The 23,973-nt window shown below is 39.1% G+C and overlaps 1 protein-coding gene across 2 annotated transcripts in view; it reads right to left on the bottom strand.

The window, feature by feature from the left end:
- The window catches only part of LOC126921404 (inhibitory POU protein), a 62,220-nt gene extending 45,167 nt beyond the window's left edge, over nucleotides 1-17,053 (bottom strand). Inside the window, exons 1-2 of one of the 2 annotated variants that reach the window (XM_050732966.1) lie at nucleotides 16,637-17,053; nucleotides 14,839-16,576 (exon numbers count right to left, since the gene is read on the bottom strand). In XM_050732966.1, coding sequence (XP_050588923.1) covers nucleotides 14,839-15,000 — 162 coding nt within the window. In that variant the 5' untranslated portion in view covers nucleotides 15,001-16,576; nucleotides 16,637-17,053. The remainder of the gene's footprint in view (nucleotides 1-14,838; nucleotides 16,577-16,636) is intronic. The other variant, XM_050732969.1, reaches the window with a different exon arrangement.
- Nucleotides 17,054-23,973: the final 6,920 nt, after the last annotated feature.

Below are 23,973 nucleotides of genomic sequence, written 5' to 3'. Positions count from 1 at the left end.
CAAATTCCCATAAAGAGATATATAAAAGGAAAAAGCATATTTATATACAGCTACTCTTATGTTATAAACGAACACGTATACAATTACACGAAAGATAGAAGATATACACACTAGTTATCTTTGAAAACTAACGTCTTTCGTCGTGTACGCAAGGCCAAACGTTGTTCCGACTATAAGCCTAGTACACGGAAGTACAAAGTAACGGCAAACCTATGATTTGAAGAAATAATTCTTCGATAAACCGTATCAGTATATACTAGCTTTTCATTAAGTTTTCAAGATTTTGCTCATTTCGTTTCCACGAACATTCTTTCTTCCTTACGTCGATGCTACGAGGTGTACATATTCTTAATACTTGTCTATGTATATATAAGTACTACGTAAATTCTTCGAAAACAGTAAAATTGGTACATTTATCACAAGTGGAAGATCGAATAACGAGAAGGGAATTATTACTTTTACATTACATTATGTACAATGTATATAGCAAGTTTCAACTTTAATGTTCCATCACTGTGTGGTTGAACTTATTAAACTATTAAAGCCATCTGCCACATGTATATTTGCTAATGAAGAAATAATATTACACACGATACAAATATAACTACATATGTATAGAGCGAGGTGTAGAAAACGTAATAAATAAATATATCAAAAGTGTAAAATATAAATGGTGAGTGCGAAAAAGTATATTTCTCGGATACACCGCTACTGGATAATTAGAGGGTATTAGATAAATAATAAAGCGATACAAATTTCGGAGATCGCGGTCTAAACATTATATATATGTAAAAAATAGGCGTAAAAAAAAATTCTGTGCTGTTAGTTTCTCAACTTTTATGGGTAGAACGCGTGTTTGCACATTTTTAAAAATTAAAATATCTTTCCGTTAATGATCGATGCGTTCTTTTCTATAATATTTCTGGGCCGGTTTGAGCCGGTTTGACTCTTTCTCGTCTCTCGATTTATACTTCCTCCAGTCACTGAGACGCGACTAATCTTAGAACAAAAATCTGAAAATTAAATGACGACGTTATACATATAGACACGCTACAGGATGATAAGATACCTGAATTTGTAATAACGTGACGCGTTAGAGGATTTCAAGTACTTTTCTACGCCCAATATTTAACGTAAAAGCTAGCGAAAGAAATAAAAAGTCAGATGAATCGCCTATGAAATTAATTAATCACGCATAAAACAATAAACTAATAAGGTTCCTACGAAATGGTTCCTGCAAATTTTTCTCAACAAATAAATTATTGCGAATAAGAGACACAATATGTTATTTTGTTTGTAGAGTGACACATATCTGACGTGGATATTTGCTCTGCCCACGCGTTCTCCCTTTTAACCGTGTGTTGTAGAGTTCGAGCAGGTGTACTGCACGGTCTAACCCTCTGCCCTATCCCCTAACCACGTCCTCCTGTTCTCTCCCTCTCCGTCAAGATACAATCGTGGCATAAACATATGGTCATAATAATAGACTCTTGATTTTGACAAGGGGTGCTCCCTTTCAGTACCCCGTGATTGTTTCTCTAGTACCTAAACGTAAAAGCGTGCGGATAGTATTAAGCTAGTTGCTTAATGGGGAAAAAATAGATTTCGATCAAGAAGAGTCATCGGCGCGTTTTTTGAATCCTGATTTCTCCTTTTCGTACTAACCTCCCAAGGGATTAATCGCGAGCGATGCAATATGTTCGATAACATCTTACGAATAAGCTTTCGTCGTGGAATAATCTTTAACGTAAATTTCTAGCAGGGTGCGTGGCACATGAAAAGAGAAATTTACAGAATTAACGAGCGACAAGTCGTAGATCGTAGATTTCTATCGGAAATAATCCGCACAATTTTATAATCTTACTAGTACCAATGACTGTTTCTCGAAAGCGATGTTGCGAGTTCTTAGCATCGAAAAAATTAGGAACGGTAAGACTCGCATCTGCATCCAGCCCAGTGTCAAACAGCATCGACCGATACTTTCATCCGTCTGTTTCACCGAGGCGAGTAGTCTTATCTAAGATGGTGGTTATGCTTCGCACGACATAAAATATATCGAGAAGCGGTACCCTTATCCTAGAAGCGGCACACGTGTGACCCGTATGTATCTCGTTGTACATAGACCGGGAGGATGGGACACGTACGTGTACAGTGTACGGCGTGCAGCGTATAGAGTGTGCCATTCGGTTTATACGTACGGGTAAGGGATCGAGCTAACGGAGGAGACTCGAGTACCGACCATTCCCCATCCGAACTCCATTGGAACTCGGCAATTCCCGTGCTTAAGAGTTTCGTCACGTACATCTCTGCCCCGCGTCAGAACGCACACGCCATGGAATTGCTTATGTTTTATAATAGTCCAGGAATACCCTGGCTTCTATTTCTATGGCGTTTTCCATGGTATATATCGATCACAAGACCGATTACACCGATACGAAAAGGATATTTTCACGCGAGAGTATCGTGATTTTTAATCAGCCGGGCATTGCGTTCTGCGATCGTTTCTTTTCTTTCGCAGTTTCACAGCTATAATTTTCAAGGGCAGATATTAGATGCAACTGAACGTTCGTCACTCGTGTCTCTTCTGTGCTTCTCTCTAGAATTTCTATCGTTAGTCGTGTCAATTTGCGCAACTCACTTTGTTCGATGTGCGATTTTAGCAGGTCAATTTCATCTCCTTCGAGAATATATAGAAAACAGAATGTTCTTTTTAATATCGACATTTCGTTTGATGGTAGAAACATTCTTTCATCGACTTTTGTTATAGTCCCAACGAATGAAAATTGATTGATTAACCTGTTACAATAGGATCGTACAAACAATGGTACGATATACGACATAATATACTAGGTATATACCGCGATAATGTAGTACCTATTTAATGAATTCTAATAATAAATTAACATGTTATAAACAAAATTGTGTATATTGCCTATGAATACGAGCTTTGTCAAATTTTAGTTCAGAATTCATTGAGTCGGTAAACAACTGCAACAATTGAATAAAATTGTTTAAATTATTGGAAAGAAAATCGCATTTTTATCGAAACTACTTTTATCGTACTTTTATCGTATCGACAAATTTGATATTATACTCTTTTCACTGCCTCGACGTTTGTAGTCCGATGAGAAGAGCGATATACGCGCGTTTTATTCGTTGGACGAATAAATTTCCTACGATTAAAATTAAAATGGTAATTACGACGTTAAGGAACAAATAAACGTATAGAAGATTACATTCTCATCAAATGCTTCGAACAAATTTACATCTCACGTATAAAGAGCTATAAATATTTCCGACAAGTCGACTGAAATTACTTTTTGTGTGTACGTATCAGATATGTGTAAATATATCTTTGGCTAAAACGCTATGCGTTCAGCTACTACAGTTTCCATTTTACAGTGTAATAATATTAATTTAGAAATAAATGGTGCATACTTCGAGCCAATTGCGAAAGAAAAATATTCCTGTTTACTTTATACCCGTACACTCGCCACTATACGTACACGTTACATTACCTATACTACGATATGTACATTAAGCTTACCAATATTATCAATATCAATCGTACTCGAATCTAATTTTCACCTTGCCGTGTACGATTTTTCCCCCTGAAAGATAGTTAACGTAACATTCGCTGCTATCACCTGTTATGTCTATCCTGAAATTAATCAAAGGAGAATTAGTAGCAGTCATTTGTCTCTGTGCGTTTAAAGACCCCCTGGGAAGACCCGACAGCTCTTGTAAATCGACGAGTCTTTCGTTTCGTTGTTCGTCGACGACCCTCTAATATATCGTACACGTTTGTGTACGAACGTACGTACATTTATTCTTCCAAGTACACGTAAGAACGATACGATGTAAACGGAGAGTAAGCCATGGAAGAATAAAGGAAATTCATGGAAGAAGAGAAAAAACGTCGCGCGTAAACTACACACGTTGTAGAACGAGAAACGAGAAAAGAAACGAAAGAGATAAGAGATAAGAAAAAAGAGAAAGAAAGAAAGAAAAAAAAGGAAAAGATAATAGACGCGATGAAACCGAGGAAAGAAAAGAAAGAAAAGAAGTAGGGGAAAAGAAGAGAATTAGTCGTGTGATTAGTCATAGAAAGACAGAGATACAGGAAGGGTGGATGAGACAGAGAAGTCTAGAGAGGGTGAAACGAAGAAAAGGGGTTGAGGAAGGGGAGAAAACCGACGGAGGGATCTCGGTAAGTATTATTGTAATTATACACTTAGGTTTATTTCCTGCGTGCCCGCCCCTGCAGGGGCTGATAGCATTATATACCGCGGCTCCCTAATAAAAATAATAATAAGAGCGTTAAACCGCGGAGTACCGAGCGGAAGTAATGTTCGCCCTTTCGGTTGTTGGCCCGTGTACCTGTTTCAGAACGACGATATACTTCACCCTAAACGCAGGAAACCCTCGTAATACATACGCGTATTAATGATTCCGGTTTGCCCGAGAACCTGTATGTTGAGTTTAGTATTCGTGCGTGTTCTAATTTCTAATGCATTATCAGATTTAGCACTTTCTGTGAATATGGCTTGATACCGCGTTAATTTTAGGAAACAGGTAGATAAGAGATTTATTACGTTAAAATATAACGAAAATATAACGATTATAGAAAATAGAAAATACGTAGTTTCGAACGAAATAATACGTAAAGAGAAATAATAGATAGAAAGAAATGTTTCGTTACAGTAACAAAGTAAGCCAGAGGACGCGCTTCGAGATACAAATGAATTTTATGATATTATTCAACGTATGATTAGGGTAGCCAATAATAACTACAAATGGAATAGACACGTTGCATGACTAAAATCAATCGTCTATGGTCTACAGTCCACGCGTGTGTCATCCCATGGCATGTCGGTATAAAGTTCCTATTAGCAAGTATCGTTCGAACATATGTATGTGCGTGACTAAACCTCCCCTCTTTTTACACCTGCTATTAGCAAGTACCATTTCAAGCCCCTGCTTCATTCCACTCGCCACCATTTATTTCTTGTCCTAATCTGATCCATCTTCTTGTCCACCTGTGCTTCTTCCGAATCATCTTTTCTAACGTTCGTTCTAACATGGTAAAATATTTCCCACGATACTTTACGTACTCCCCACTCGTAACACTCGTAAATAACGTTCAAAATCAAAATCAGATAGACAAGTAAAAGATCGGTTCGAATCGATTAAATAAAAAGACTAAGAAATAAGATACCAGTATTTCCGTTTCGAATTTTTTAATTTCTATATTTCCATATTTTACGGACCGTTGTACGGAAACGAGGCGTAGATTATAAGGAGAACCAAAGAATGCGATACAGCGCGAAACCGGAAGTCTGTCCAAACCCGAAAGGGGAAGGCTGGATTAAATAAATAAATTAAACGAAACGACAATTTTGCAACTATGATGGTATTTATATTTTCGGAACTGTGGTGTAGTAAGTATATAATATTTTGCGAAATAGTATTAATAATATCCTCTAAAATATCAAGTATTTTATTTGCCCGTAAGAAATGAAAAATGTTCCTCTTTGTAGTCTTCGTTTCTGATTAAATTAATGATTAATTCGCAAATTATAAGTCATTCAATTACCGAAACACAGCTGTTAAAACTAAACCCCTTGCTATATTACAAAGCGTTGGCACCGTGCGATCTATCGAATCTCGATTCCTCCGTAACTTTTTAATTCCATTGCGCCTTTACCGTAAAAGAGGAAAAAGACGAAAAGGGGGATAGTAATAACGCGTATAAATTGCTATAAAAGAGTAGCCAATCAAGGCCGGGATTAAGGCTATCGGGACGTGGAAGAAATGGCAAAACGTCGGGAGACGACTAATTTCCTCCTGGTCGATAATTCTCTCGCGAAGTCGCTTCTTCCCGCCGATGACTCTTGTCTTCGGTCGCGCTCCATAATTTTCAATTTGTGCAAATTAACGTTCCCGTTCTCCGCGCGTCTCGCGTCTCCATGAAACACGATAAATAAGGGGCCAAGCGAGTAGTAAATATAAATCAGGAGTGATTGGATGTAAGTGGGGAGCGTTATGTGTCCCCAGCGTCCCGTGTGTGGGATCGTCCGCGGCCGTTCTATGGCTGTGGGGCGTTCGTACACATACGATCCGTAGCATAGGGCGTAAGTGGGAGACGACGCGACGCGACGCGACGCTTGGTGAGACGATGCACCATCTACGTATACTTTCACCATCGAAGGGGCTATACTACCCCGTTTACCTCGCGTCGATACCACTCTGCGTCGCGTCTCGTCGCGTCGCATCGCGTCCGGGACTATACCGCGATACGACTATAGTAGTATTCGCTGGAGCAATATATCGTATTATTCTTCCTCGTTCGTGTTCTTCGCGGGCCATAAATCCCCGTGTCTCTTAATACACGTTTACTGTAAGCTCTCGCGTTTGGGGAACCTTGACATTTATACGTACGCGTCTGTATTCGTGAGGAAATTTTGGGTAGCAGCGTTGAGTACAGAAGAAGTACAGAAAATGTGTATAACGTAGCTGTAGTTGTAATAATATATTATGGCCATAAAACGGACCGTATATTGATACATGTAATACAATAGGCAATAGGTACTATCATTTAATAGTAGAATTATTCAAACCGTCAAAATCATGGCTTTCTGATTTCTCCCGTTTACCACTACTAGAAACATCCACACGCTGTTTATATATAAGCTATGTTTTGTACAAGAAATTATATGAAATGCTTTGTATTAAAGCGAATGGACACCATGAACGTCAATAAATATACTGTACACAGTCCTTTAGATATATGCATTTTTCAAGGCGAACATTTTTGCGACATTTATGCTGACTTTGAAATATCTCTGACATTGATATTTATCAAGTTATTTATGGTACATTTATCGATGAGCGGTATAAGCGCGTACGACGAATACAAATGTTCAATTTTGGAACGAAACACATGGGAGATTTGCAAGCTTGTTAAACGAGGTCACATTCAAAATTCCATTTACGAAACCTAATTTTCTATCATCACGGAGTAACGAAATGCGTATGAATCAATCAACCCTTAGACTCTCTATTCGTTAACATCGCGATATATCTATGTACATCCTGCGTCTGTAGCAGGTACATATCTACTTGACATATCCTACTTTAAAAAAAAAAAAGACTAAACACCTGCTTGCAATTGCGATTTGCGCTTTATCGTCGAAACGATTTTACGGTGCTTATACTTTGACGATGATTTTCCTCAAATTAAATACATCTTTTAAATTGACTCTGTCGTGGGATCATCCTGTACATCGCTGTACACTGTGCGTGAACGGACACAAGCCCGTCGACCATCTCCGATACGTATTTCGTCGTTAACATTCGCTCAAGCTCTTGTTTAATTTGTTACGTAAAGACAAAAGTTGAATTTCCGGCTGTGATTGCCGGACAATTTACGTTTTTAAAAAAATCGTATCGTTAAATTTACATCTCCGACGGAACAGGGTCGCGGCGATGCGTTATCTGTCTACACGCAACGGCAGAAAAGAAGAAGAGAAATAGTCACGCATCGAAAGTGGCATAATCAATTCACACGGATCCATAGAGGCTACGTAAATGTACCAATGACAAATGATAAGCATCCACGGATGACCTTTTTCAAGCGCGTTTACCTTTTTTCCTCGGCAAGTGCACAGTGCACAGATGCGCACTTGCGAGTGGCACAGGTGTAAGCAAGATATCGATTATGCAATCTCACGGCTTACAACCCCAACCGAACGGTAACGCACGAATACGCGTTCATCCCCCTTGGCCTGTGCTGTGCGCCACCTCGATACGTATAACCCGGCTCGATGCCGGTCTGTCAAACAGACCTGACGTTAATTATCGCCTTACTGCTCCGCCAAACCACCGTTCCATCCACTTGACGCATATGTCACTTTTCAGATTTCTGTCTGAATACTGTACACTCAATACTGTACACACGCTCACACATACACTTTCTCTCTCTCTCTCTCTCTTCCCCGTGTATCATTTTATTTTCAACCTTCTTTCAATTATTTTTCTAATGAAAGAAGAACAAAGATCATGGCTGTGTATAAGGTAACCAAGAGAGTTTTGTACAAAAGAAAAGAAAGATACGAAAATATAAAGAATACATCGTTTTAGTAAATAAAATTATGTCTTTTTAGACTAGAAATGTTTTGAGACGGTGCGAAATTTGTTGCTTTGTAGGTAAATAATGAATTTCAAAAAAACGGTCGGCGACTGGTAAATTTTACGTACCTCGCGTGTATGCAGTATGGTATACAGCGCACTTACATACATACGCGTATATACATATGTATGTATACATAGCTCGCCACGAACGTATCCGAAGGAACTGGATACAACTTGACGCGACGTCACACGGTATACTTGGTTGCAAAGATTTTCTTGCTGGCTGCAGGTAGAAATGTACCGCTTATTCAAATATTGAATTCAGCGAAGATTCCGGAAATCCGGCCACAGGGTACATGATTTCCGTAGAATAGTTAGCTTCTGTAGAAAAGCTCGTTATATCGCACAAGAGGAGCGCTGTTCAAACTTCAACTATTGACGAAGCTGGTTCTACGCGGTTTGACTTGCTCATCTTTGTCGCTTACAATGGCTCCAACCTTTCTTGGTAAAGATCCTGACGAAGACTTCAATGATGTAACGAAGCAGAAAACTCGAAACGTTGTCGAGGTCGTCGTTTGAAATTGTTGATAAATTTTTAGTACAAGCGTTCCGTCAATGTAGCAGAACTCTAACGTACGAATTTTGTTAACAAGTTACAGAACGATCGCGTATTAAATCATCGTACCATGGCCGATGCTGTCAAAGAATTTTCTCCCCGAATCTAGAATATATAACCCAAAATAAATGTCTTGCGTTGTACTTCAAAAGATGTTATTAAAATATACATAACATTTAAATGTCTGCTTTCGATATTAGGCATAATTTTACTGCTACCTTTTGTACGTTCCACGCTTTTTATCGTTGGAGTACATATCCGAAAGGAAGAGGATATCTGAAAACGGACAAACGCGAAGAAGAAGCGACGAGAAGAGCAAAGTTAAGCATTCTCATATAATTATCATTTTCAATCAGAAGCTAACGTAGATCGACGCTCCGTACGTATTAAATTTCTAGTAAAATAAAAACGTGAATGCGCGTTCATATTTTACGCATTCTACTTCTCAAAACTTATTTGTCGTATCTCTCTCTCTCTCTCTCTTCCTCTCTCTCTTTCTTTCATTCAATAAAGGCACATTAACTTCCGATATAGCATTTCTCGTTCCATGTATACGTATAATAACAGATAAACTTCGCCATACGTTGTTTCTCACGTTAATTAACATTTTATAACTGAGAATACATTACATTAGCACATCGCCGTGTAATTGTCATTCAATTCTTAATGCAGCAGCCACGCTGTCGCTGGCGTCGGCGTCGACGTCGCGCCGCGTCGTGTCGGACCATGAAATTCTCCCAATTTCCGTTGACGTTGTTTTGCGGTCTTGGCTGGTTCATCGGAAAGAGAGCGTTTACTTTCGATGGTTAATGGCTGATGACGCGGTGAATGTAGCCGACCGGACCGGCCAATCGATAATCGTCACCGTCGACTGTCGAGTCCCTCAAGAGTCGTAACTCGTAACAGTTATCGGTTATTTTTTCCAACGCGATATTCCGTTTCACACGTGATAATTCCCGATTTTTTCGTCAAACTTTAGCGCGCTACCGTTTCCCGATCAGTGGCTCGCAATTAGTCGAGATTAATTGGTCGCCGTAAAGACGATTTAATTTCGAAGATACTCGTAGCTACGAGAAAACAGCCGAAACGTTTAGATTGTATTTGTTCGAAGAGCAAGAAAGATATTTGCGGATCTTATGTTCGAAAGCGTAAAAATTTATTTCTACGAGTATCGATGAATTATGTATTCACAGCGCGCTTGAAAAACCGAATTTGATTAGTTTCGAATTGATTTTCGTTGTTTCATCGAAACTACTGGAAAGTGGAGCTGCTTCCTTATCGCGGCATAAGCTCCTCGGCGTAATAACAACGAAGCTAGAAGAAGCGGAAATACATATATTATGGGTCGATTCTTTCCTTAAGTTAGCGTAGTAGTTGGATCGTATATTAATAAATTCGAGGCTGATAATTTTACGAAAATCCGAAACTACAATAGAAAGTCGCAAATAATGCAGGAACAAGAGTTTATTTTCAAATATCGTGCTTTGTCTCGCAAACACGAAGCTCGAAGCTACGTTAGAGTCTCTTAATGAAATTCATTTATTTATATTCGACTTTGGATTCGTGTTGAGCACGTTGATCAAGATAAATTCAATAAAACATTAACGATAAAACGTTTACTCGTACTGCATGTTAAAATCTTGAGTCGCGACGCTCGAGAAAATTAAATTCGTGACAGGCCACGACTGAAAATTTCTATCGACTTGTGTTTTAATCGATAGACGTAAGATCTGCGATATTAATATACGATGTCCTTATAATTTACACGCTCGATATTCGCATCGAAATAGGAAGCTGAAATCAAATGCGACGCTTACGATTGAAATTAACGAAATTAATACATCTCATTCTACGTATTAACAAGTTATCGTAATCTACGAACGATAAGTTAATCGTCCTGTCAAAGATACACGTGTTTACCATTAATTGTTTCATTTTTTATATCGTCCGATAACAACGATTTAGATATTAAATTCACAGTGAACAATAAAATTATCCTTCTTACTTTGATTGGAGATGATTTCCCATTTTTAAATCTACAGTGGGTATACACATTCTGAATTATAACCAACATGAAATTAGCGTATTAAAGAAGCTAAAAGAAAAGTATCTAAGCAGCTACTTAAATTAAATATATATACACACGCACGATTATTGGAAACTCGCTCGCTCTGATAGAAGAAAATAACCATTTATGATCCGATTCGATAAATTTTTATATCGATGATTCTTATATGTACTTCCTTACATTTATAAAAGAATAATAATAATCGCGTGAACAGATCGCACATGGAAATTCAAGAAACTAATGATCTACGGAAAGGGTAATGCTAATTAATTAATTATTAAGCAACCTGATCGATATTCTGGCCAAGCAGAAGATACGTTGCGGAAAACGCGCGAAACGATGGTCATCCAAACGTGAATAATTACCAGTGGTACAATGAATGCGTAATGAAAACTGTATTAATTATCATAGATAATTAATATCATGGGCAGGGCACACGGACCATGTTTACGAACAATTAACTGCATTAGCGAGTTAACGTTTGTCACGACTGACCTTCCTAGAACTTGATAAAATACTTAAAGACTGCTGAAAATTGTTTAAACGCGTTTTGTCGTATTTTTAACTTATAATTATAAAATAAGTGCTTGTACTTGCGAATAGGTACGTTTCGTGTTTCTCCTTTAAATATTAATCCAACTAATTCTAATAAGTTTCGACAAATTAAAACATCTATGTTTCAAGTTAAAGTAATAACGTTTAATTTGTTGTTTAATTTATTCCAAAGCACTTTTACCAATTAGCTGCTAAATGTTACATTTCATTTATACGATATAACGTTATTATTTTTGTAGCCACAAGCGTTGGAAAAAATTATTTAGAAACATTTTGTTACAATTAATAGTAAGTTACGAAGAAGAAGGTTCTGATACAGCAATAAGTAAACAAAAGCATGTGTCCTTACGATAAAAAAAGCTAATTATTAAAGATGCAACATCAATCTCCGTATTATAAACGTAAATTATAATTTGTAATTTAGAAATATAGACTTAAAAGGGTTGAAGGCGGTATTTTTGAAAGGTATTTTTTGAAAGGTATTTTTGAACACGTTCAACGTTAAACGTATGTTTTGCTACTATATTTACTGTCTATGTGTTGGATTTAAATGGCAAAAATAGCATCGCGTTCGAAATAGCCAGAAAAGAAATAACCAGTCAGGTAATGTTGCCCTTTCCTCTGAATCTGAAAAACACCAAAGATTCGACTCATTCTCGAATATCCGGAAACATCCTCGTTCCGCGTGACGGTCCAAACTTTCTCGATTCCCGCGTATTCACATTCACGTGTTTGCAACATGCGCCAAAGAAACTTCTCGACGGTATCTACGAATGTATCTGCTCGTTAAATATTTCCACGATAGCCGCGGCGAATCGTAGCCTATGTAAAGCGGTTTCAAAGGGGATGTGCAGCGCAACGTGCGTCGGGGAACTGTACGAAAAACGGCGAGCAGCGGCGGAAAAATACGCGATGCACCGACGTAGGACGACCGAAAAAAATCGTAGGAAAGAACGATTACATCGGATCCACGATACCTGGCGGAACAGTACGGCCTGTAATCTCATCCAGCCACTCGGCTCGTAGCGACGGTTTTTATCCTATTACGTCACATGAATAAACTAAAGACCATGGAGTCCGCGACACGCTGTGCCGCGCCGCGTTGCGCCGCACCGGAGGAAAGAGATCGTGAGATCCAGGAGAGCGGCCGCTAAAACGAGTCTGGATTTGACGTGTACCCTTTCCAACACGGAGGACCGTTCTGCCTGCAGCAGGCAGAGGGATTCCAGCTCCGCGAATGGATATGTTGGAAGTTCGACAAAACGACCACGTCTGATATGTTGGAAGAAAAAGAAAGGGTACGCCAACGGAAACCGCCACCTACATCTGAACTCCGATTGATTCCGTTTAGATAGCTCGGCTACTTGGCTGTACGGTCCTGATAATGAAACGTAGTATCGCCAAACGAGTATCGACCGAACGAACACCCTACTCTAGGGGAACCGCTTTTCTATGGACATCGTTGCTTTTCTTAAGGGTCCAATCGACGTCATATATTCGATCCATGTAGGACGCTGGCTGCGCTTGGATCGAGCGTTTCAGAACGCGCTAGCGAATCTTCCATAACTGTTTGAACCTTTGAGCGATACGATGTCTGATAAGACGCGTTTATTATATACGCTTCGATTTCTTACGCTTGTTTATTCCGACCAAGTATAACCCGGGACGAATAAATTTTTATCTTTAATACCAAGTACCGTGACATATTGATTAATTATTTGACATTTTATTTAAAAATAATAAATCATATTCTTTAAGCTTAGAAAATTGAAATTTTCTGACACACGGATCAACCAGAGGAAAGCTTGGATAAACGAAATATTTGTTAAACGTGGAATACAAGATTGTCGCAATTGCTATTGTTCTTCATCTCTCGATACAGGAGATAAAGCTACGAAAGTGATATCGTTCTATCGAAAAGGTTGAAATCGTCGATGTTGGCGAGGAGTACGGTAAGCGTCGCGGAGGTGCGCCGCATCCGTAAGATAAACGACGGATGCACGAAATATGTGATACATGTGGCAGGGAAACTTGTGGCCAATGAAAATGGATGATGCCAACTTCCAATGTCTCTTTTTATCGCGCCCTTACATTCCAAATGTATCAGGCTATTTCTTTCAGCCAGCAGTCGCCCATCTTCATGTATAATGTATCGTTCTTTGCAAACTTTAATCGTAGGATTTTGATTTATGTTGCCACCTCGACCGATTTCTTACACCACTCCCGATAAAATAATAACGCAACGAAAGCGATCAATTTACATGATGAAACTTTAATCGCATTTTAAACGTTACAATAGCGGACCATTGCCATTTAAGCAATGCTGAAATTGAGGAAAGAGTTAATTCTGAATATGTACATATATTATAGATAAAAACGTTGGCTTTTGAATAAAACAATATTCGTAATTGGCAGAGCTATTTACATGATTATATCTTCCGTAGAATGTAACGAAAATTTGTATTTTAAACGAATGATTAGTAATTAGTAATTTATCGAACATGTTTTCATTAAAACTAACATACAGGAAACACAAAATTTAATATCCCTTTTATTTGCGTATGGTCGTGACAGATTGATTTAAAGATTCGTAGATATCGCGAAGACAAAACGTTCGAAAGTAGTCGTGAATAATTAGTTTCATTTCAATTCCAAGATACGGACGATGCAAAATCTAAATCAATCGTTTTACGTTACTGTAAATTTCACGAAACTTTAATTTACATTCGCAATCCAAATGACCAGTTATAGCTAGAAACATGATATTTCAATTTTACGCGAAACAACCTACAGCATACGAATCAAAGTTAAATATCTTAAAATAAAAAGTTGAAAGATGAGGGTGTATAAGTGTGAGAAGTATTCAGAAAACGACCTTTTAGCGGGAAAGGAAAGAAAAATTGTATACAGAATGCGATTGAAGAATTGATACGTTGCTTATAAAATAATGGAATGGTGGTTGAAAAAGACGAAGTAGGTATAGTATTTACTGGAACGAGTAAATGCAACCAAACCGACGATCGTTTACCATTTATCGTCCCTTCGAATCTGCAAACGCATTAAACACTGAAAATATGAAAATTAACAAAAGATACACTTTTTTTATCTTGTTATTTATATGATTGCTCAAAGGTATCGATATTACTCGAAGATTATCAAACATTACTCGAACCACTTGAAAATTACGTTATACGTGTATAACTAGAATAAGAAATCAGATTCTACTAAGACCATGTTTATCCGCTTCCTACAAACCAGCTAAATCCGCGATATTCACGGGCAATCATCCTACGGTCGAACCATCTAGGAAAACACTTGCCACGCAAGAGGCGTTTTATCGAGATGTGAAATGCCCGTCGCATCTCGTCGCATCGCGTCACGTCGGTCCCCTGCTCACGAAGAGGAAATCGCGATGTCGAAGGTCGAAAGTGGAAATAAAAGACGGGATAAAACGGCGATTACTCACCGTAGGGTTGGGCATACAGCGTCGCGGTGGTGGCGGCATGGGATCCGGTGCGGCACGATAAGGCGGCGGCGAATACCTTCCCGAAGGGAAACAACCCGGGGCCGTGATGGGTGCCCCGTGGAGCCCCTTGCTCCCCATCATCTTGTCCGGTGAGTACATCATCCTGAAGCTAGTCAAGGCTAAGCTGCCAGGCTTAGACCTAAACCAGTCGAAAACCGACGCCCTCAAACAGAACGATACCAGCAGCGGTAGCCGCGCTTCCTCTTCACATCAGTGTTCGCGGTTCGCATCTGTGTAAAAAGAATTATCGATGTCCTCTCTGCACCCAATTTCCTCTCAGAGTACCTTCACATTCGCTCTCGTCAAATCGCTTCGAGACTAATCGCGAGACTCACTGGCGCGGCGCGGCTATACCAACGACGAATCACCGTATTATTATTACAGTTGTTCTTACGATGGTACTTGATCTTTGCACTGCCGTTTTAAGAGCCACCACTCATCTTCGTTCTTAACACCACCGATCAGACCGCGGCGATTTCAGTCGATTTAACTAGACTCGTTCGTCGAAGAGATCGCGGATCTCTTCGATGTCCATGATGCACATGATCACGGACACGATGGTTGGATTTTACTCGCACTCGGTTTAGTTCTATGTCTGAACCATAGCGACGACCGAACGTTCCGATTCCTTCGAATCGGAAGATCTCGCACTTCGCGATGGAGACGTAGACAGAAAGTAGGTGGTGTAGCGACGCGTTTCTCCGAGCGTGTGAATAAATAATTTTGCTGACGAGCGAGCAGCTGATTCCCAACTAGTCCGGCAATGGTGAAACGTTACCGAGATAGGAACGACCGAACGATCGAATTCGTAGCGGCACGCTAATGCGGTCACTGAACCAACAGCCACTTGGAATTTTCGGACAAAGAAAAAACTGTCCACTGTCAGATTGTCACGATTCGATCACCGACGTAGTAGAATCGTACGGTACACGGGATGTTGTGGTGAAACTGTGCACTTTTTGGCGCTGACTGGCCGGCGCGGCGAACGATGCTTCGTGGATGAACTCTTCCACCGGGGATGGAGGGATCGAAGGACGAAGAGGGAAACGACGGGACGGGGGATGGTCGGTGATCCAGGATATTCGCAGAGTGGCGCGTGCTCGCAGCAGAGGGGTTGTTCGCCACGAGGTAAGCCGAGAACAACCGGGACGAAGGGGTATATCGTGCATAGGCGGAGTTTAGCGCGGTCACGCGTGCGCTCCTAGCGCGATTCGCGTCGGCCATCTTTCGCTTTGCTTTCGTGTTCGGCATGGGTGTCGCTAACCGCGACCACCCGTTTCTTCATCCTCCCTGCGTTTTACCCTCCCTCTTTTCGCCTCGTTCGTCCCGTTTCCTTTCCTCTCCCCTAGAATCTCGTTCCGTGTCTCGTTTTCACTCCCCCACCGACGTTACACGCCCTTCCTAGCCAACATCGAGCCACCCCCGCGTTCCTACCGAACCTTGCCCCGTGCAGCCTTGTCTCGTCGAAGACGCCTCGTGTCGTCTACCTACTTTTCTTCCCTCGCGACGCGCTTTTGTTCGATCACCGCGAAATCTCTCGCTCGGCTGTCGCCCAACCTGCTCTTGGATTAGCAGCTACGTCGTAAACTGGTCGGTCTCAGTCACCCTTAACACCAAGGTCGCTACTGCTGCTACTCGTTGCTACTACACGTCGCTTTCGTCATTTATCTTCGACATCCTGAAAATTGCGACTCAACTGTGAACCATAGTTTTGTGTCGATATTCTTCCACGGATTACCTGTATCTTGAACACTTTGAACGATTTTATCCACGCGATTCCGTAAAACAGAGTTTAAGATCGTTGTTTACCGATTCGTCGTGTCGAACAGATTTTCAAACGATTTCACTTCGTTTTTGCTAATGACGGTATTAGAGATTTCATAGACTCTGCTATCTCTTCGTATTTTTTCGTATTTTTATGCAACGATATTGGCTACTCGATGTACCTTTGCAGATCTAAAACTAAATAAAATTACATTTTATGTTATCGTTCTAATCGTTGGGAATAATTTATCGAAAAATCTTGAACACAGTGACGTATATGTCGGTTTTCTACGCAATTACGTACAGCTAACGTACGCATAAAGGGTATTAACTGTTGAAACGAAATAATAACGATTCAAAGATTTTAGATTTTACTATTTAATAATAATTATCGAAAGATCAAATTAGATTAGATTAAATTGATTTGATTGGATTAATTAATAACTTTAAATACAAAAGGTAAGAGATGAAAAGTTGTCCTACTTTATAATTGTCTTACAGATGTTTTACGCAGTGACGTAAGTTTCTTTCGTCCCATTTTACAAAGAATGAACAATTGCGATCAACGAACGATACATTATTAAGCACTGTGAATCATTTATATTACGTTTGATATCGAAACATTTTAACACAGAAAATGACTAAATACAATACCTCAACTGGAAAAGTCTTCGCTTTCTTCTTAGTGCAGTTACGTTAAAACAAAAGCCGCCGTGTGCATTATTCGAAAGAATAATCGATTTGTCTTTGTTTGTATTCGATCATGGCTTAACCTATGCCGTTTTAAATCATTATTATTTAAAGCAACCTCTTATACAACACGTAAACAATGTTATTTAAATATTATTTACAACCCACGGTGACCATACGCTCTTTTTAAATATTTATCTTTCACTAGTGACTAAGGCTACTGTTGAAGATATACTGTACATATTTCTACATTGTTTTAAGAACTCCTTAAATAATTTGAATAATACAGTCGCTTAAAAGATTGTTACACAACAGGTTCCATAACGCGCGTTCCTAAATATTATCTACGTTCTAAATTCTTACGTTCTGTCAAACGAATTAAATTGAAATGAAAAATATGCAAATTGTTTTATAAAAATTAATGTATCAAACAAATATTTATGGCAGATATGAAATCTTCCTTACGACTTTTCTTGCGTATTTAACTATAACATAGCAATCGATGATATCCTATAAATTAAACGTAACTGCGTTTGTTTTTTTGTTTCGTAGAAAATTAGATGGTATAACGTGTACGAGTATAGTCACGATAATCACGATCCTAAGCCAAGTTGCTTATATATATTTTTTTAAATGTCACTGTTTGTTCTTAAAACACACTTTTTAAAAATACATAAAAAGAGATCGTATCTATAGCTCGATAATTCTGTAGCATCTATAAATATGAAGATTTACGTAATTCATCGAGGCAATTTTCTTACAGTCTGCCGTTTCCAACCTTGAAATTTGGAGCTTGTACAACGTGATTAATAATGAACAATGATTGTATGTGATGTATATTTGAAAGTCCGGAACAATCGAGAGTATTTGTGCTGCTATTTGATCGGTCGTGTCTTCGTAGTAAGTGCAGATTTGTGTGAGCTATTTCATAATGAATTTTTAAAGTGTCATGGACCCTTCGTAACCCAGATCCCCTCTGTTACTCCCACAAGGCTGCAGGGCAACAGGGCTACAGGACTTTCGTCGATCCAATAAACGAATAAAGCCGTTTCGCGCTATTCTTGACTCTTGGATTTCAATCCAACTGACCAACAGAGAAGTTGATTTTGCCATTCCTTTACATCCGTCGGTCGACTCTGGAAATTTTCTTATCGTTTGAATTTACAAACAACAAGATATAGGTACGAAATATTTGTCAAACGCTCGTTCCTTTGCTTCACTCGCTTACTTACTTTCGTACTAATCGTGCCACGACTTTTTATACTTTTCTTTCTCCATATAAGGCCGCTACCCGTTTAAATCTTTTCTCACGACGATTAGCAATAAACGGAATGTGAATACTTACCGAACGAATCAGAACGATCTTGCTCGTTCGAAAGGAAAAAGAAATAAGCAGCAAAGGAAACGATCGCGACACGTTCGATCCCAAAAGTACGACGAAACATCTCGAATACAACAACGTATCTGTATACGTGTTTGCCGCATACATGGCCAAAAGCAACGAAGAAACGTTTCAAAACGAGTATATTTATCGGGGCCAATCGTTCATCTCGTTGAAAAAGGGGAAGCGGTAATAGGCGGTAGGAAGCCTGGCGACGCGATATGGTTGCACTTAGTTGCGACTAGACACCAAACTGGTGAACGAAGGAAAGACAGAACGGACAGGACTGCGGTACAGGTATCTACGCGAGATGGAATCGCGTACGATGGAAGAGGAAGCGAGTATGGGACGAACCAAGGGGGGAGGGTGAGAAGGAGAAGGAGGCGGCGGACAGGAGTGAGAGAAGGGGTGGTTGCGAGTTTGGCGGTAGTCGTTTTCCGAGGGATGTTGGGCGGAAGGTTCCCGCGGGGCCTGTGTTATCGCCTCGGCAGGATGACCAGCCCGCGGTATCAAATATTAAACCTACTTGCACCGGCAGCCTATCCTCGACAAGGTATCCAAACCTTCCCTCCGACCAGATCCCTCCGCGAACCCCGCGTCCACGGGTCACCACTAGCTCGCCACCGCTGCCTGCCATCAAAACCTACGCCTAGTAGGTTTACTGCCGCGTCTCGATCTCTGCCGGTTCTCCTTGCTGATGCTTAGGCTGCTTCCATTGCACCGGTTGGCAAAAGGCGAAAGGAAGGACACGACGGATACCAATGATCCGCCACGACAATCGGCTATTCCCCTTTCGCCGATGCAAATGCGTTCCTCGGAAGGGACTTAAGGAGGAACGCTGACATAACCAGAATTCTCGAGATTTTACAGTTCTGTGAAAAAGTGTTGGGGAAGAAAAAGGAGAGAGGCGGGAGAGATAGTCGCTACGATCGAAAACGTCGACCTCTCCCAGGTTTCTTACAGGCGAAACGATCTCCGCGAGTCACGAATTTGATGCTTTACGGCGCATCGTTCTCGTCGTGATTCGTGGGCAAAATGGTTTGCCGCTTGGTGTTCTTTCTCCTATTTACTCGACGTGAATCGAATTTTCCGAAAAAGCAAGGTGCTTTCTGGAAGGAACGATTGGCTTTGTTTGGTTAAAACGGTAATGCAATCAAGGATAATTTAAGTAAAGTACTTAAATTGTCATAGTACTTACATTCAGTACTGATTCCCTATACAAAATGTTCTACCGTAATGCGAGATTTCAAGTGTCACAACTAGCAATAATCGAATGAATTCGGGTTCGGAGATAGAGAGTTGGCCAGAAATTTGCCAGGAAATTGTTGATCTATCAGGAAACGTCTAACGACGCAAAATAAGCCGTTACTCGAAAACAAACTGATATCGGGCATATATCTATTTATACGAACCTTTCTCCTTATTTCATTATACCGAATCCTCCCGGCTGTTCCCACATATGTATAATACAACGGAACACTCTGTATGTATAAACACGATTCTATGCGTGTACTTATGTATTCCGTATGACTGTATGTATCGTTTTAAATGTTCCCTACGAGCTACACGTCAAAAAGGAGCGACAGGAATGGTACGAGATGGTCGTGAAAATATGACGCATTTTCTAGCAAAAGGAAATGGATCGAATACACATACATTGATATATAATCATACCGGTTGTCGACTGCAAGCTGCAGTCGTAGCCCCATTTGGTCAAAAGTAATAATTACATTACTAGGTGCAGTTGTTCAAAAATGGGGTAAATGAAAGTTAACCTGGAATTACGCGATCAAACATATCATTTTTCTAATCAACGTAATAGGTATATTTAACGACTCGGCGCAATGATATAGCATGTCGGTATAGCGGACAAGGGTTGAAATTTCGAGAGCTACTTATATAAGTACATACATGCGACTGTCTTATTTTCTGTGGCAATCTGTCGCTGTCAAACGACGTTTCGCGTTTCCGTAAAGGCGTTCAATTAAAAAACGGAAAAATAGAAAAAAGAATCGATTTTGGGGATATCGTATTCCTATTCCGTCTAAACGTTCTTTGCAGATTGGATTTATAGGCTTCACCGAATTGATATTTAAAAGTATAGAGCGAGCATAACTTTTAAAATATAATAGAATATGAAGATCACGGGGAAAAAGGTAAGAGATAAAGATGGGAGTATTTAAAAATAAGTGAGATAAAAGCCTGGTATTTTAAATAATTAAGTCTTCATATTTTTTCAATCACTACACTCTTCCCAAATTAAAAGAAATGAATGATTTACTATGTATATTTTGCTTCTTACTATTTATATGTGAAAAATACTAAATAACTGATGAAAACGAGAATTATTTTGCACCCAACTCTTCAGATAAAATTTTAGTTATGTCGCATCCAGTTTAGATCGTGCTTTAATACGAAAATAGATGTGTAATTACCGCTTTTCTCCAATAACTAATTAATTTCGAGCCGAGCAAGATCCATTTATTTTCCCCGCTTGATTATAAGTAATTTCGTTATGCAGATAGAATAACCATAGAAACGATCATCTTTTACGTTTCAAAGATAACGAACAACTTGCTTAATTTCATTAAGCGGTTAAAACGGTGCTTAGTTTCAACGTAAAATATTTTTCGATTGTGAGATATTATCCATTACGTTTCATTATATACATTGTTTGGACAATAAGCACATACATCGTAATCACATAATAATCTTTTAATTGTATTTCATTAAATAGATCGTAGTTGACATATTATTCTTTATTTGCGTATTAATATCGCTGTATATTATTCTTAATTGCATTATTAATTCTGTTTGCGTAATAATTTGTTTTTATTGTTTTTCGTGTTAAAGTTTCATCCTAAAAATAATATCACCGAATTCGTGTTACCTGGCATAAAATTGCTGTACTAGTCCTTATGAATTCATGCATGCAATTCCAAAGAAAGAAAAGTACCTATAACAAAAACACTGGGGCTGTTTCAAAATTCTCTGCATGATGCTCGTCGGTGCTTGAATATTTGAAGGAATAAGTGTATGACGGAAATATGAACGCACAAGTACCGGTTCCGCACAATATACGAAATGCCTGCCAGTATGTTCGCATACTTGATTTTCACTAGAATTTGCCAGCCTAATCGAGACTATCGATACAACCTGACTGCTAACTAACAATCAGATTATCGCCAACCCTTTCCTTGCCACTCAACGATACTTTCTATCATATTTTTAATCAATTACGATTACTCGTCAGCACGGTTGATTAAAGAGTTGGCAAATGTATCGATACATGTACAATAGCTCACAAAAGCCTATTCGGCGAAATATTCGGCGAATCGTTTGCTCGCGTTTATTTTATCCCGAAGAAATGAGTTCACTGTCGCTGTCAATAAACCAGCACGAGCAAATTCTCTCGCTCTCGCGCTCTATACTCTTGCTCGTTTGGCCTAAACACACCTTCGCGATACTATCGAAATTTCAATATCTTTTATACGATACGTACAATACAAATACAATACACAAGACAAGCTGTTTACGCAAACGACAAACGTCGAGATAGATACTTCGATGAGCCTTCGTATACATTAAAAGTATCATGTGCCAAAAATGACACAGAGTTTGAAAGTTTTTACGATGGAATCGGGAAAAGTTTGGCAAAGCTGGAAAAATGAAAAATAGAAAACAAGCGTAACTGGCGTGTTAAGTGGTATGGGCGAGGACAGATTTGTCGGGCAGTAAAAAAGGATAAAATCCGAATGTTAGCCAGGAAAAAATTTCGAAATAAAATCCATACAATGTTCTATTACCACGACAACGTACATCCGTTTTCGATTTAAACTTGACGATTCACGATAGCTCGCACAACTGTCATTTTTCCACCCACGGCTGTTTCGCGCAAGCCGCGCCGCGCCGCGCCGCACGGCATTCTCTCTCGTTCTCGCTCACTCGATTTCTCATTTATTCAAGCGTCGTTCATTCACCTGCTCGTGAATAAAAAACTCGAGTAAAGAGTTCCGCGCCATTTTCGTCAACGGCAGATTACATTCACTGCGCAAATCTCAACTCTTTACCACGTCCAATAAAAGGAGGATGTAAAGTGTCTGTAAAATGATTAGCATCCTATTGGATAGAATTGTCCCGTTCGATAGATTTATCTTAAAAAGTAGATACGACCTAATTGAGTCGATCCTTCTATTAGCTCGATCATGATTATATATGTACTTCATAGATATACGTTAAAGTGAGAATATCTCTATTAAATGTTATTAATGAAAAATAAGAATCGACCGATCGAACGTCGTTGATAATATGCGAAAAAAAATATCTGAAAAACGAGGATACTACGTTGGAAAAGAAAATAATGAAATTACGTTTAAGAAAATAACGAATTAAGAATATTACGATTACTTTCCAATCGTAATCGTTTTATTCGAATATTATCTTTCTTTCGTACTTTCTCCACGTATCCTCTCATCGTACGCGTTCGCGCATTTCCTTCTCCTTTCTATTTTCGATCTCTAGTTATTTTGGTCTTAGTTTTCCTAGAAATACCATAAATTATCAAGCGTTAATAATCGTGTTCAAAAATTCATTGAATAATTTTTTGTTCTCCGCTTTTATATCCTTATGATCCGTTTAAAATACTTTGCTTGTAGTGTTTCTAAAAGAAACTGTTCGAGAGAATAAAGACGGTCGTACCAAAATAAAGGAATATTTTTGTATTTCTAAAATATTTTTCATCGAGTTATAGAAACGAAGAAATGGAAAAAAAAATTTTTTAACCTTCTTACCCTCGGTATACATATTCCTTTAGGAACAAATAATCACCCGTGAAAGTGCACCATTATGCACTTTAATGGACCGATATTCTTGCCAAGTTTCGTCGCAGCTGTTCATAAGTTTAAAACTTATTAAAGTCCTAAGATTTGTCCATCGGAAGACTTTGTCTCTGTTAGAATCGGATTTTAAAAGTTAGTTTTTAAGGATGAAACTTTCGATACACGCACACATTTTAACGCACTTTACCTTCAAATTTATTCGAAATCAGTCTTTCAACATTTTATAAAGAATAGTTTTTCGTACAGTGTCACAACAAATAAAATTTGTTGTTGATAATCTTTTGGCTTATTTGTTCGTTCATTTAGTAAACATCATAAATAAAATGTACGCGCGTGTAAAAATTAGAAAGTTACGCGTACGCGTGAACACAGGTAAGTACATCAACGTTATATATTAAAATT

Source organism: Bombus affinis, chromosome 10 (genome assembly GCF_024516045.1).
Source record: "Bombus affinis isolate iyBomAffi1 chromosome 10, iyBomAffi1.2, whole genome shotgun sequence".
Lineage (NCBI taxonomy): Eukaryota > Metazoa > Arthropoda > Insecta > Hymenoptera > Apidae > Bombus > Bombus affinis.
This window is presented reverse-complemented; position numbering and strand designations above follow the sequence as displayed.